Consider the following 14,993-nt stretch of genomic DNA (forward strand, 5'->3'; position numbering starts at 1 on the left):
AAATAGCCCTGATGAAAAATCTAAAAAAATTAATTGTCTCAAATTCCGGAAAAAAAAGCATTAGAGGTTAAAATTAGGTATACTTGGAATTGAAAAAAATAACTAGCTTATCATTACCTCCGCCAAGGTAGTGGTATATTTTTTTTAATCGATTTTCTTTATCTGTAAATCTGTTTTTGGCAGATCAATATGACTTTTTTTGAGGTGATCAGCCAAATATTTTCTCATTCAATTTTGGTTAGAATCATCAGAAAAAATATCACACTTTAAAGAAGTCCCTGTCTCTTATAATGGGTGTTTAAACTGTTTAAATCTGTTTTCAGATTTCGTCATGTTTATGTAAGATGGCAAGAGTTATAAGCAGGTACATTTCTATACAGATCCAGACATTCTGTAAATGTAAATTCAGGTGACAGTGTTTGAGCCTTGGTGGAGGTCTGCGCTCAGTGCTCAGTATGTCTTTTGATGGCGCAGAAGTGGCTCCTTCAGTGATAGATCTGTCTGTATTTTCGATATTTCTGACGATATCACATGCATTTCATAGCCAAACAACATTAAAGTCGGCAAAGCACACACTGCTGGTGACCTTGTTATGTCACCTGCCAAGTTTGAAGCCTGTTAAGTGACCTGTTGGACAGTTATGTGATTAATTAGACAGACTTTACGTTACTAAATAATTGCAATTTAGTGACATACCAAATTGCACAGCAATAATTTGCTTAGAAACTGTAATATCATTGCTTTAAAAATGGTTTCCCTTCTGTCTGTCCCACACTGACATGTTGATCTATATTTAATTGTCCTGAATAAAATCCTAATTGAGATTAGTGTTTGTAAACCTGCATTTTAAACCTGCCTTGTCTGTACGTGGGTCCTGTATCCTTTACAAGAAAAACAGCCAGGTTGTGGGCGATCAATGTAGTAAAGAGGAGGAAAAACTTAACCTTAACATAACCTCTTTGGGCCTGAAACACATTTGAGTACACAGTTCGTGTCATTCAGAGAGGGGGTGTCTCTGCTCAAACTGTCAATAACAGTCAGACATCTGGAATGTCTTCTTTTTTGGGGTTGCTAGAGCAATCAATATGATTGATGTACTATCATTAGCTGTCATGTGTGGCAGTAAAAGTCAGTATAATGTACTCTCAAGTACAGTATAAGTAACTAAAAGGAATATTTAGGTACAGTACTTGGAGTAGACAAGCTGTGAAACCAGATGGTATACAACCATTTCCTCATCAGCTCAGCCCAATTTGCTCTTTTTACATCTTTGCCAGTCTCTCCATCTTTCCCTCCCCTCCTTCATCTGCATCCTCTTTTCCCATTATTGGCTTTTAAATAATCCAGGGGGACTGGTCACTCTTCACCTCCTTGCTGACCCTCCTCATCCCCATTCCCACCTTCTTACCTGGCAGGATGACATCAGGGAAACCCAGTTTGCGTGTGAGTGCCAGGGCTCTGTTGAACACGGCCTGGTTCTCCCGTCTGATCTGGTCCAGCTCGCCGCGCAGCAGCTGCAGGGAAATGATGAGGCCTGGAGGCAGGGGGTGGTGGTGGTGGTGGTGGGCATGTATGTGTGTGTGTGTAAATGGGGGGGATTAAGAGGTGTGGGGTAGTGGGAGGAAAGTGGGATTGAAGGGAAGAAAGCAGGGGGATGAAAATGAAGGGTGAAAGGAGAAGGGAGGGACAGAGGGGTATTTAAGGGACATTAGTCAGAATGTGGGGGAGGAGAAGACAGACAGGAGAGCGGATGGAGAGATGTGATCAGAGCCAGGGAGAACAGAGAGGAGGGGAAATTACACAAAGAAAAAAATACTGGTACTGTGCAAACTGTGACAAATTCTTCTTCTTCTCAAGCAGGAGTTATTAAAACTCTGACTTGCTAACAAGCAATGTAAGCCTAATTCAATTCAATTTAAACATACAATATGTAAATTCTGCCACTAGGGGTCTCCCTGCTAATCAAAATACCACAACAAAAGTCGTACTTTGTCTAGCTTACTGATTAAGTGACTGATCGAACTCTGAAGAGCATGACCTGGCACGTTACTACAGCTACTGAATCTCTGCATTGTTGAGCAGCCACCAATGCCTTTGTCTGCGGCTTGTGTTACAAACGCAACCCATTCTGAACCTGTTTAAAAAGTAAAATCTCTCCAGCATTACTATTTCCTGAATAGATCAAATAACAGTATTTCAACAAGGCTTTCATTTTGAAACCCCGGCATCAATGAATGCAATTCAGTTCAACAAATAGTTTGAATTAAAATGAAATGAGCAATTGCAAACACTGTCTAACCTACTGGTTGAATTATTTATATGATTCATTATGTTTTCTTCTTCAGTGTATTCCGAACGAAAGGGCTGCTATATGCCTATCGCCATTCAAATCAGTGTTCGTATAAACAGGTGTGCCACAGGGTAGGAGGAAAATGAGGCAGATAGTGGACAGAGAGGGGACGAGCACACAAGTGTTTGTTGACTACGGAAGCTTCTTCTTCTGCTTCTGCTTCTACTTGTGGAGAATACTGCGAATACTACCACTCAGTCCATTCTGACTGAACGCTTGATGCATGGGTAAGCACACCACAATTGGATCGTTAAATTTTGCTTCCATCTAAAAGATGGAATTGTAAATTCCAGTAGGGACAAATCTTTCTGGAATAAAGACGTTTTGCACGTGTAAGCATAGCAACACTTTCAAGAAAAAGATGAAGAAAACAGAACTACAGAGACATCATATTTACCATAGTTGGTGCTGGGAGCTGAGTACTTGGTGTTGGACTTGCGGATGATGTTCTCATGAATCTGGTACCACTCATTCTCATTGTTACACCTGGAGAGAAAGGACAGGTGGGTAGAACTTTTAGCAACACACCCATTAGTGAGTCCAGATGGAGGGGATCAGGTTTGTGTGCGTGGGGACTATATGAACAGCATGTGTCCCAGAGCAGATTTCCTTCTGGAGAAAAGTAGCAGCAGGGGGGAGGTGCTATCAAGCAGCACATTAGCCCAAATACACAGCACACTAAGCAAACCTGACAGTCAGCTCTCTACCGGCCTTTTTCATTACTGTGGGTCCGCAGGCCCCTGGGAGATGCACAAGGAAATGCACAGACTGGAGAGTTATAAGAGCCGACAGTTTGGAGGCAGCTCACCACTGAATCACTGCATGTGGAAGAGCACAGAAGCTTTCCATTCCAGAAATCTTAAGCTTAAACTTTGCAGTATAATTATCCTAAAAATACGACACAAGAGCAATATCATATAACAAGATGCCAATGTGTAAAAACAACTCCAGACCAAAAGTGAACACCGAGGAGGAAACTACATAGACAAACGCATGGATGTACAGAAAATGAAGCCAATGGAATGACTGCAACCTGTGTTCTCTTTAAAGCTCACATAGAGTGGTCCTTTTGCACATATATGTGAGTTATGGAGGTCTACTTACATACATTAACTTGTTTTTATGGTCAAAAACCTCCTAGTTGCTGTAAACGAGCTGATAGAAATCCTCTTTTCTGACCCTCTCGTCATTCGCGCTATTTCACACTGAAATCTCACCCCCAGAAGACAGACTGTGTTGTGATTGGCCAGCCAGCGTAGAGCCTTCCCAACTGTCTTGTGATTGGCCAATACGTGACATAATCAGCACACCAGCTCTCAGAATCGCAGCTCCCCCCTCCAATGTCAAAAAATAGCTTCGTCATGACTCCCCGCTGCAGTCCCTTTTACGACTTTGACCCAGAGTCAGAAGACACTGTCGCTCGTGAAACAACTCCACAACGGACGTTATTCTTCTTCTGCGGTTCAATGTACGCAACCGGATGTGCCCGGACTAGTGCCCGGAGCAGGAGGATCTGCTGTTCAGGAGAACTGCTGTTTACATAACCAGAAGGGTTTTTTTCAGAGATCTCGCTGAGCCCAAGATAAGAATAAAACACAGCGTTCTCAGCAATGGCTGAACTGTTTGTTTCAAAACTTCAGAGCTTCGTAAATGAGGTAATGACGCAGATACACACACTAAAAAACAGCATTAATTGGAACTTCTGGTCTAGGTCCACTTTAATGGACTTTAGCGATCAGTTTCTGTGCAAGTGCTCATTGTGAAAAAAGTTGCATTCTGTTTTGTCTAAATTCAGTCACATTGTAAAATTGAATGGTTTAATTTAATTGCAAATTTGATAATGTGAAGATTCCCTAAACTAAAACAATAGCAGGTGATGTCACAGCTGGCTGACACTTGGTTTGACTATTATCTCCAAGGAGACGATATCTCCTTGGACACATGGAGACATTGTAGCTGTTAAATGATGAGAAAATGCTGAGCTGGGCATTATTTTAATTTGTATACTCCAACTATGCTCAATTATCTGTGTCATCTATCTCTCTAAGTCTCCTCCCTCTCTCCTTCTCCGTGTCTCCTTCCTTCACTGGGTCAGCCGGTGCACAAGAGTGGTTCTCTGTGGCGAAGCCTGAGAGAGGCAGCCAGATTCACAACACGCCAAGTGTCCTGTCTCAGGCCTGGGGTGAGCAACTATTGCTATTCTGGAGGAAACTTCATTATCATTCTGGTCAAAACACACCAGACATCATCAGTGCTGAATTGTGAAATGTGATTATCATGCATAAGAATATTTACATGAACACTTTTATTTCCTAAAGTGCAGGAACCGTACCACTCATAACTAACAGTGAAAACAATGAAGACATACATTTATATGACGCTGCTGTGTCGTTATCCAGAAGATGGACAGGTATACGAGCATCTCTAGGGGCTGTGCGACAATATTCATCTGTGTTAACTGCTGTTGAAGTGATGACATTACACAGGATGTCGCTGACTCAGCAAAAAACAACGTAGAGTAAATAAATCCTGTAAATAAATTATTTGAGGTAACATTATAAAGGACAAAGGTGTGGAGATGTCAAAAGTTTAGCGCACTTGACAATGTAACCTCATGGACAGGACTTAAACATACCGATACAAGTTGACTAGCTGAATAACTAGCAGGAAATCTAACAGAAAACCTAATATATCAAGTGTTCAGTTACCATTCTCCAACTATTATGATGAGTTACTGAGAGTCTGACCCTAACCCTGATGAACAATCACATCCACAAAGACAAAGTCATGTTCTTCTCTGACAAATGTGGCTAATGGCTAACAGCTAACAAACTAATGGCCAATGCCAAACCAAAGCTGCAGCAGTTTCTAAATTACAAAAGAAACAAAATGGAAAACGACATAATTCTAGAGTGAAAAGCAGTTTCAGCCTTGACACTCACGTGTAAACTTTGAGGACAAAGTCCTTTTCTTCTTTGAGGTCCGTGATAGTGTGGAAAACATCGCTCATGGCTAAAACAGCGCAGCCATAGGGTCGTCTGTACTGCACATGAGGCGGGCCTTTCTTTGAATCGTTCAGAAGCATACGACCTGGACACAAAAGGAATAAAAAATAAAATAAATAAATAAATAAGCTTTGTATGCAAATATGCAACCATGAAAGCACGTGTTGCATCAGCCATGTTAATACTTCACACTTGTTGATTGTCACAAAACTTAGAGTAGTCCCACAACATTTCCAAGATTGGAAAATGAAATGAAGATGTCTAAATTCATGCTATTTCTTCTTCGTTTCAAAATGGGTGAGTTTGATAAGGTTGTCAGTATAACTGAGGAGGGAAAATCTGAAATGTGTTTTACTGGGGGGAGAGCATTCATCAGGTGCACAAGATGCGAGGAAAGTATTAAGCAACACTTTTTCCGTCCAAAATAGGTAATTTATGTTGCTCCACACATTTTAACTGAATAGAGTATTAATCAGACTTTTACATGAGATCAGTTCAGTATTGAACCATAAAAACAACATTGAAGCTGTGATTTAAAGTAAAAACAACAACAAAAGATTGCATAGTGTTAATTTAAACATGAAGGATATTAATTCAGACTCTAGTCTCATCTATTTACCGGTTCTTATGACATGTGCAACAATGTAGAGTTCTCTCTTCAAGTCTTTACTGCTCAGGTCCTGAGAAGGAATGAGAAATGTGAGTCAGTATAAATGTTTAAGTGGAAAATATTTGTACTGATGCACAGAAGGTGAGAGATGTTACCGTGAAGAGAGCACACAGACGATCAACCTTCTCTGGATTCTTTGGTCCTCCATTTTTGTTCAGTTTCACCATGAACTTCTCGCTGAAAAAAAAATCAGCAGGGAGTCAGCCAGTCACAGAACATGTTTACTGTATAAAGACAAGTGTACGTGTGTATGTGTGTGCAGGGCCTCTCATACAATTTATTCCTCCATGTACCTGATCTGTTTGGCCTCGCGAGAGTCATATAGAGAGAAGAAAACGTCTGCATCCTCGCTGATGCTGTTGTAAGTAAAGCTCTTCAGATTAATGAAGAGGTGGTGCGACACAGGGACACGGCAACCGTCGCCATGGCGCTGTCTCGTGCTGTCGCCCTGGGAAACGAAGAAGAAAGTGACCGCTAAAAAGACAGCGTCCTAACTGCAAGTGAGGCCTGCGTTTCTGTATTTAGATGAGTTTGTTTAACAGAGCACTGATGGTAATGTATGAGGTGAATAATTCAATGATATACTGTACATCCTCGATAGTCTATTTTATCCTGTCACTCCAAGTACATGCTATTTACAGCATGATGATGAATGAATGATGGAAAACTGCCACTCTGGTGGTTCTGGAGGGTGCACTCTGTGGTGAAAATGAATTTTGGTTACGATCTGTAACTATTATGATATAAACGTCTAATTTTCCAATAAAAGTTTCAGTGAGAAAACTGCAGGAGCAGTTGATTTAGTTTTTAGGACTGTACTTGGAGAAAAGTGATGAGTTAATGCACAAATACATCTTTAAACATTTTTCTTTTAGGGAACCAGTTTTGAGGCACATAATAGCCTATGAGTCACTATTATGAGTGATTTATTGATCAGTTTAGCATTAATGGGAGATTCGCTGCATGCAAAACTTATCCCTAAAATTACATATTGCAAAAACAGCAACCGGTGTTTCCAAACAAATGAAAATCTGTACCATACATTTGTGGTCCCATTGGGATTCAGCCCTCACAACAGTATGGGTTAGCCCTGATATTCTTAAGGAAAAATATCAGTGAGACCTTATTTGAATTAAATGTCCAGGGATTTTAACCTGACACACTTTTATCTTTGGAGAAATCCCGAGATTGCCAGGTGCAGATATACTGTAGCACAATTGAGGTCACTAAGAGATGAACTCAGCCCAAACCCTGACCATAAATTACCATACACCATTGAGAATTTGCTATGTATTAACATTATTTTCTACACTTTGCGGGCACTAGTGGTCCAGAAAATGCCGACCGATTACACACTATTTAAATTGACACCACTCAGCCAATGAAATAATAAACTGCTATCAGTGAAAAGTACAAAACACTTCACTGATACACTTCACATTGGTACAGGGCTTTAATCTAAATAACAAGGGGAAGGGCTTAATTCAAATTAACACATTTTATTTTATTTCATAAAATGATTTTAAAAGTAAGATCAAAAGTGTGAAATCTTTTCAAGATGAGAAAAATTATGTTGCACTAAATCACAACACATATTAGAGATAATTATGTTCTCTACTCTGGTTTTGAATGTGAAAATGACACCGTGTTTGGGAAAGAAACGCAAAATTAGAGTTAACGAAGGAGTGTGGAAAGGGATGTGATGATTTCCAACAAACAGCTTTTGACAAGACTGTACCTGATTTGTGCTTTGCTGACCACAGTGTCTGCTGGATACGTGCTAAAAAAAAAGAGAGAGAGGTGCAAAAGAAAGATGTCACATCAGTCGGCCCCGTCATTTTGTCTTCCCACACAGTGCTGGACTTATATATTTACCTAATGGATGCAAGGTACCCATAATTTCAGCTACAGTACATTTCATTGCAGAGTGGCTATATCAATGTTCCTGCAGCGCTAAAGGAAGCCCACATGAGGCAAAATGTGAGCGTGTGGGAGCGAAGAGGACAAGGCGGCTATCGCCCACACATACCTCTCTGCTGCTCTGCAGCCTAAAAAAAATTCCCAAACCTGAAGAGGCGCCAAGGCCTCATGCCCTGCCAAAAAAAACAAGCTCACTTTCATCGACAGAATCAGGAGGCTTTTTGGCTATGAGAAAGCCACGCTGTTGTTTCTGGACAGTGCATTTGGTGCATAAACACTCAGGGAACGGGGCTCAGAAATATATGACAATGGGATAATGGGAGGCTACTGGGCACTTGGAAAGTGTTTGATCAGCATATGGAGCCTCAACTTGTAACCTGAAATAATCCCCCTGCTGTAAGTCTGTCTTCAGCAGCATTGCATTATATTTCATAACATCGCCACTGTAATTGCCTAGTGCTAAAATTAGAACTGCCTCAGAAAGTCGCCTGTGTCCTTCCCGCACAGGTTCAACATCACAACAGCCAAAATACATTTCACACATTATTTATTTACCAAACTGTATTTCCAGTCCGGTTGGTGCTTCACAGCGACCAACACTAAAATATGCAATGTTGGGGGGGGATGTCACTTTGCATTATGTCTCCATTGCTAACGAGCAACCATGTTTGTGAGCGTCATGTGGATGCAAGACAAGGGACACAGTCAATATGGCATAAAGAACAGGTCACATGATTCCAACAGCTGAATTGCTGCGCTCTCTCTCTCTCTCTCTCTCTCTCTCTCTCCCTTGAGTCACCTTCTTATGGATGATTTGATAATCAGTACATTCACACATCCCGACACATCTACTACACATTTCTATAAGCGACACCAAGGCGTGCAATAAAAACAGAGGTTCACAGCTCTTAAAAAGCTCATTTTATGTATAAAGACAGAACCCTTAGAGCCAGGGCAACAAATAAAATGTCTGCCTGTGGTATACAATAACAGAGGGGCAACATATGCATATGGGAGTAATATACCATCATCCTGACTGGTGAGATATGATTATTGGTATAGGCTGGCATGGATACAATACTTTAAATTGAAAAGAAAAAAAAAGGCCCTTCAAATGGATTTTCTTGCCAATTTTGCTCACCAGCATCAATACTTCATGACTCTTATGGTGGTGCACAGCATGGGTGCGACATGAATGAAGATTAACTGGCCAAATAGTAGGATGACAGCAGGATAATGATAAGCTGCAGTGATAAGAATGTACATTTACCATTTAAAGGACATATTTTGTTGTTAATTTAGACTGATATTTTCATTTATTGATTGGGTATGGTGAGATACCACCCCGAGTATACAGTATACTGTTACACTTTTATCATTCCAAAGTACACACATTCACTTCATTCATTACATCTTTCTAATAATTCAGGTTGGTGAAATCACTCCACATACCAGTTTGTATAGCTCTGATACACTGATCTGGTCTGGATCCACCATTTCAAACTCTTTTCTGGGAACAAGGTCTAAACCAAGGTGCCTGGTGACAGAGTGATAAGGAGAGAACAACAGAGAAATACATTAAAAAAATAACTAAATAAACAGGTTTGATGTCACATAAGTTAATATTACAGCTCTACTGTAAACACGCTAAGGTGTCTGTGGCTTGTGGTACATATTGTTATTTTTACATAATGAACCCTATAACACAGAATGGGGGGGGGGGGATAATTGACATTAACATCTCCACCTACTCCCTGGTTCCATCCACCCGTTCAACAATATCAACAAAAACCTCTGCACATACAGTAATTAAAAATAACATGCCCAGATAAAAACAAATGTACAACCCACGCAAGATGTCACTCTAATGCAACACACTGCTGGACTGAGCATAAATGAAGTCATTAATTATCGACTATAAACTGTAAATTCAGATTCAATCCCTTTCAGTTGGATACATAACAGATGTTTTGTCTTGGAGTTTGACTTGGAGTCTTTTTCAACTTCTACAGTACATCTCCATATTTGCCAGTGCTATGACGGTACAAATACCTCTGCCAAGGACTGTTTTTGTCTGATTTGAACAGAACAGATTTAGATTAAATGTTTTGGGGATTCAGGTTTTGGTCCAAGGAAGAAATTATGAGATGTTAGTGGTGATCTAGACTTTTCCAGTCTTTTGAAAGTGACACAATGTGGGGTTTTAATCTTCAAATAATGTCTATAAGGTTATTTTGACAGTACATGAACTTACAACAGGGTAAAAGGCACTTCTGTCAGAGCCTAAGCAGGTCTGCATTGCCGCCTGTATTGGTACTATGCAAATTCTGGTTTCAGATCCATGCCAACAAAAATCTACTTTATGGGATATGGTCTTCTATGGGTTTTTTAAAATTGTATTTGTAAAAAATGCAATAACATAGCCTCTTGTTCAGCTGTTTTTTTTGTTTTCTTTAATTAATATAGGAAGTAGTTTCTTCTAACTTGGGAATGATTAACTTACATGTGAAGAAAAGACATGTGAAGTAATGTCTTGAGCAAGCAATTTAACCTCATTTAACCAGAGTTAGTATCATATACTTAGGCTACAGGGTGTTGAGAAAAGAGGATTGAAATGTGGTGGATAGTTATCACGTGTTTTAAATTATTGTATGAATAGTTAATTAGTAACCACTGCAGAAAATCCTACATTGTGTTACTTGTTAAACTTGATAGACAGAGGAGTGTACGGATACTGTGGGAAAAGAGCAGCCTTGATTGACGGTTGTGCTCTCTGAATGCTCTCTCAAGTTTAAGAGGGTTAATATAGTGCAGGACCAAAATACTATTTGATATGCAATCGTGTACATTACTGTAAAATTACACACACACAAACACAATTATTGTGCAGCATTAGGTTGTGGAGTCAATGCTGCATGTGACCATGAAATCACATGACTACTGCTTTCACAGTCAGTGTGTACTTCAGAGCACACTGACTTCTGATGTTATTACATTAAAGACACACTTATGCTGATGCAGTTCAAAGGGATTACCTGTGTTTGTGTATGTGTGTGTGTGTGTGTGTGTGTGTGTGTGTGTGTGTGTGTGTGTGTGTGTGTGTGTGTGTGTGTGTGTGTGTGTGTGTGTGTGTGCGTTCCTGCGCAGCTGTGCAGGGAAAATGTATATTAAACTGACTGCAGATGGCTTCCTCCACATGAAGCTGCTCCTGAGCCGAGCTGATGATGCCTGTCAGTCCTCAGTTGGATGGTCACAAACTGGCAACAGTATAATATCGCTCACAGTTCCTCCAGGGGGACGTGCATTGATATTAAGCTACTGGAAATTCACTCACCTAAGCAACCATAAAATTACATCATAGAGGAGGAAACTATTATGCACCCACACACACACAGTACTGTAGATCTCTCCAGTCAGCAGCAAGGAAAGGTTGTATTTTTTGGTGCCCAACAGTTAAAAACAATGGTTGCTTTAAGAGTTACTCACTCATTGCCCCAGTCAAGCCGTACGGTGATGTGCCGCTTGATCTCTCGTGTCTGGTCCTGTGCGAGGTGACCCTGGATCAGCTGCCGGCGCAGATCGATGAGTTCGTTCATCACGTGACGGAGCTTGTGGAACAGATCCACCTTGTGTTTCTGTGGATGCAGCCAAAAACTTAATGAGGGTACGTGAAATACTATTGATGAAACTCATCCCAGAATTAATCTCACACAATCTCCTCTGTGTGTTTGTGAATACATTTAAAAACTAAACACAGGGCAGTTTAATGGAATGCAATTGGAATAGGAAGCTTATTTCAGGCATTATTGATCAACTGACCTCAAAAAACTTTTCAGCATAATTGAATCAGGTAATGTGAGATAATATAATATAATTGAATTTCATCAATTCCGGTTCTGAATCATATCCGGATTATCAATTCTGGTCTATATTAATTCAGATTTTTTTATTTCAATGTGGTAAAAAAGGAAAATCAAACATTAAGTACCATTGAAAATATTTTTGCTGCTTGCTGTCGTTGATCATATTTTATAAAAAAAAAAAAATACAAATTCGGCAAGAGCGGCAACTGGTTTTGTTACCGAATCAAAACCATGTCATAGCTAAAGTGTGACAACATGCACCTTCATGGAATAGATGTAAACAAAACAAAACATCTGCATATCAGCCTTTATGATGATCCACATGATTCTTCTGGACAAATAATGTGTTACTGGCCATGGTTGTCCTTTTAAGAAGGTGAACATGTGCAAAAGTGCTGTCTAGAATTAAAACACGGGGTGTGACATTGATGTGTGACACTGAAGACAGGTCCTGGCAGATACATAAAAAAATACTAGCAGTTAGTTAGCCACCTAATGATTGTAAAGCTATTTGCAAACATTTGAAAAGCTTATATTGTACATCTGTTAGTAACCAATGAGCTGAACCATGATATCCTTTTTTCTCATGGGTACCCAATACTGAAGAGACAAACAATTCTGACTGAGGGCGCTTTCACACCTATAGTTTGATTGCTTTGGTCCGCACCAGTCAGAAAAATGTTAGACGTGGGTATGGTTTGCTTTCGTATATGCATAGTTCTAAACGAACCAAAATAGACAGTGAAGACCATCGGCACCGGAACCAGACTAACCCCTGATTTCAACCTGGCACGTCACCGCCGCGGAACGTAAGCGATGCGGTCACCGGAGCTGATCGCTGCCACTCAAATCAATGTGCGCATTTCCACCGGGTAAGTCGCGGTTTCTTGTGGGAAGGGCAGTTCTGAGAGAGTGGGTGGTCAATATTCCAGCATTAGTAACAACTGCATAATTTGCAAAGCAACTTTAAAAAAAGAAAAAAACCTTAAAGACTCTGGGATGATGAGCTAAAGTGTCCATATATGTGTCAACAGACTGTTTAAGAGAAGGATAGATTAGTGGGAAGGATTTAAACACAGGCAATCCTGCCTATCCCACAATTAAGTTCAAAGTTAACCCCTCTGTCGGACTGCAGCACACGTAAATGGACAACAATGTTTGACCTCTCACTGTAAAGAGTATCATGACCATTTCTCATAGAGCAGTGATTACATCTCTCTCTCTATTCTGGCCATGGCAGGACAAACCTACATTACCACCCAGGTTTGTTTACATTAATTGAAAGATTGCCACCACACTGCCCGTGTAAATTTAACGAGGATAACACTTCCTGTTCTCAAAGGCTGGTTGCTGCTGAAAACAACAATTTTTTTTGTCAGTGTTGATGAGCCCTCTCGGATGACTCTTCTGCAGGGCTAATTATGTGCATTATAACAGATACACAGTTATGCTTAGGCCATTGCTCCCTTAAGTGGTACCATGAATTCTAATTGGCAACAATAAGGTAAAATGTATCAACATCGAGCCAATGAGAAGCCCCCGTTATTATGGATGCAACTGTGGCAACATGGCCCATATCACACAGGGGGTGAGCACCAAAACAAGCACTGTTAAATCAGCACTTCACATTAGTCGGGCTTCAGAGGAAGTTACATCACTACACAAATGCCTTGGGCTCCTTAGCTGCTCAGAGCATGAGCAGTCCACAGTGAGAGGTTATGTAAAAAACTTGATGCCAACTCTGCAACGTCTCCACATTCAAACCCTACCAACCACTTCTGCCTGCTCCCTACACACTCACACACTCAGCTGGATTAAGGATACTTTATGTTTCCAGTAATCACTTTTGCTCGGTAAGTTAAGGCTGTCTGAAGGTGGTGGATCTTAAGGGATGATGCAGAAACTATGAGAGGCAGGCTGAGATCAATCAATGGCTGAATGACACAGCATGAAATTGCATATGACAGGTCTGCGGGCCATTATCTGTGTTCAACCTCCATTTCTGTCCCTACACAGATTGTATGTGAAACTGTAGGCTGGTAGTCAGAATGACACGAAAGTTAAACGAGTGTCAGTGTATGTTTGGGCTGAATCTAAGGTTATTCACCACTCATTGGTGGCAGAGGTGTTGAATCCGATGCAGAGTAGCCCCTCAGGTGGATACAAATGAAACAATGACAGTAGCTTGTTCTGGTAAAAACTGTTTGTTTTCCATGTCTCATATTTTTTTGCTTAGTGTTACTCACCACATACAGCTGCTTCCAGAGAATGCCCCATTCCTGCAGAGTGGAGGTGGTCTCTGTGATAATAGGGTCCTCCAGGGGCACCACTGTCTCGCACAACCTGCAGCAAAGAATAAAAAAAATGACATGTAGGAATGTGAGCGCACACAAGTGTGAGCCCAAATGTGGTTTGGGCAATCAGCTTTCTCCATCAAAGGAAGTCACATCCGGAATTCAATGCCTAATTAAATAAAACTGATAAAATATTTCTAAACTTTCACTGTAAAGGTCAATAAGTGCCAGACAACAAAACATGATTGTAGCCACTTGTAATACGTAGTCTCATTAAGGTCGGATTATTATGAATGTGTGTGTTAATTAATACATTGTATTAGGTAGATGAGAAATGTGATACTCTTTTTATTTCCGAAAAGCCCAGCCAGGGGCAGGAGCTGCAAACTAGTACATTGCTATATACTTTATGTGCAGTTCATCAGATGTACTTTATGTCCACTAAGTCTCTCTGCATTGTCCCTGATAAATAAAGAATAATTACATTCATTGAATAATGATTGATGAAATATGTCCTTGTATGTTGCATGTAAATCCACAATATTATTTTTTACATATTCACAAAGATTGTAAAACATTAATAGTGGACATTATGAGAACAACATTCAGCACTGTTTTGCAACATCATGCACTGTAACCATGGAAACGCTAGCACTGTAGGGTATATAAAAGTGGTGGTGATGAGGCCATGCTGTCACGAATTGAGCAGTGTGTGATGAACTGAATAAATGGCCGCAGGTGTGTGCAGCCACACCGAGAGAGCTACCAACTCCTACACAAAACAACAACAGTCAAATCCACGTAACAGCGGCGCCCTCTGTGGTCATAACTCAATATGGTCACAAAGCAGGATGTTGTACCAGGAGTAAGCAGTGTGGTAACACTTGTGAT

The 14,993-nt window shown here is 40.4% G+C and overlaps 1 protein-coding gene across 1 annotated transcript in view; it reads right to left on the reverse strand.

The window, feature by feature from the left end:
- The window catches only part of LOC310931575 (dedicator of cytokinesis protein 3-like), a gene marked incomplete at both ends in the record, with an annotated part of 80,627 nt that overhangs the window by 33,626 nt on the left and 32,008 nt on the right, over positions 1-14,993 (reverse strand). Inside the window, 10 exons of the mRNA XM_083894762.1 lie at positions 1,409-1,534; positions 2,748-2,836; positions 5,293-5,440; positions 5,975-6,035; positions 6,121-6,202; positions 6,319-6,473; positions 7,764-7,805; positions 9,398-9,482; positions 11,432-11,580; positions 14,055-14,151. Coding sequence (XP_083750888.1) covers positions 1,409-1,534; positions 2,748-2,836; positions 5,293-5,440; positions 5,975-6,035; positions 6,121-6,202; positions 6,319-6,473; positions 7,764-7,805; positions 9,398-9,482; positions 11,432-11,580; positions 14,055-14,151 — 1,034 coding nt within the window. The remainder of the gene's footprint in view (positions 1-1,408; positions 1,535-2,747; positions 2,837-5,292; positions 5,441-5,974; positions 6,036-6,120; positions 6,203-6,318; positions 6,474-7,763; positions 7,806-9,397; positions 9,483-11,431; positions 11,581-14,054; positions 14,152-14,993) is intronic.

Source organism: Microchirus variegatus (assembly GCF_963457635.1).
Source record: "Microchirus variegatus genome assembly, chromosome: 9".
Classification (NCBI taxonomy): domain Eukaryota; kingdom Metazoa; phylum Chordata; class Actinopteri; order Pleuronectiformes; family Soleidae; genus Microchirus; species Microchirus variegatus.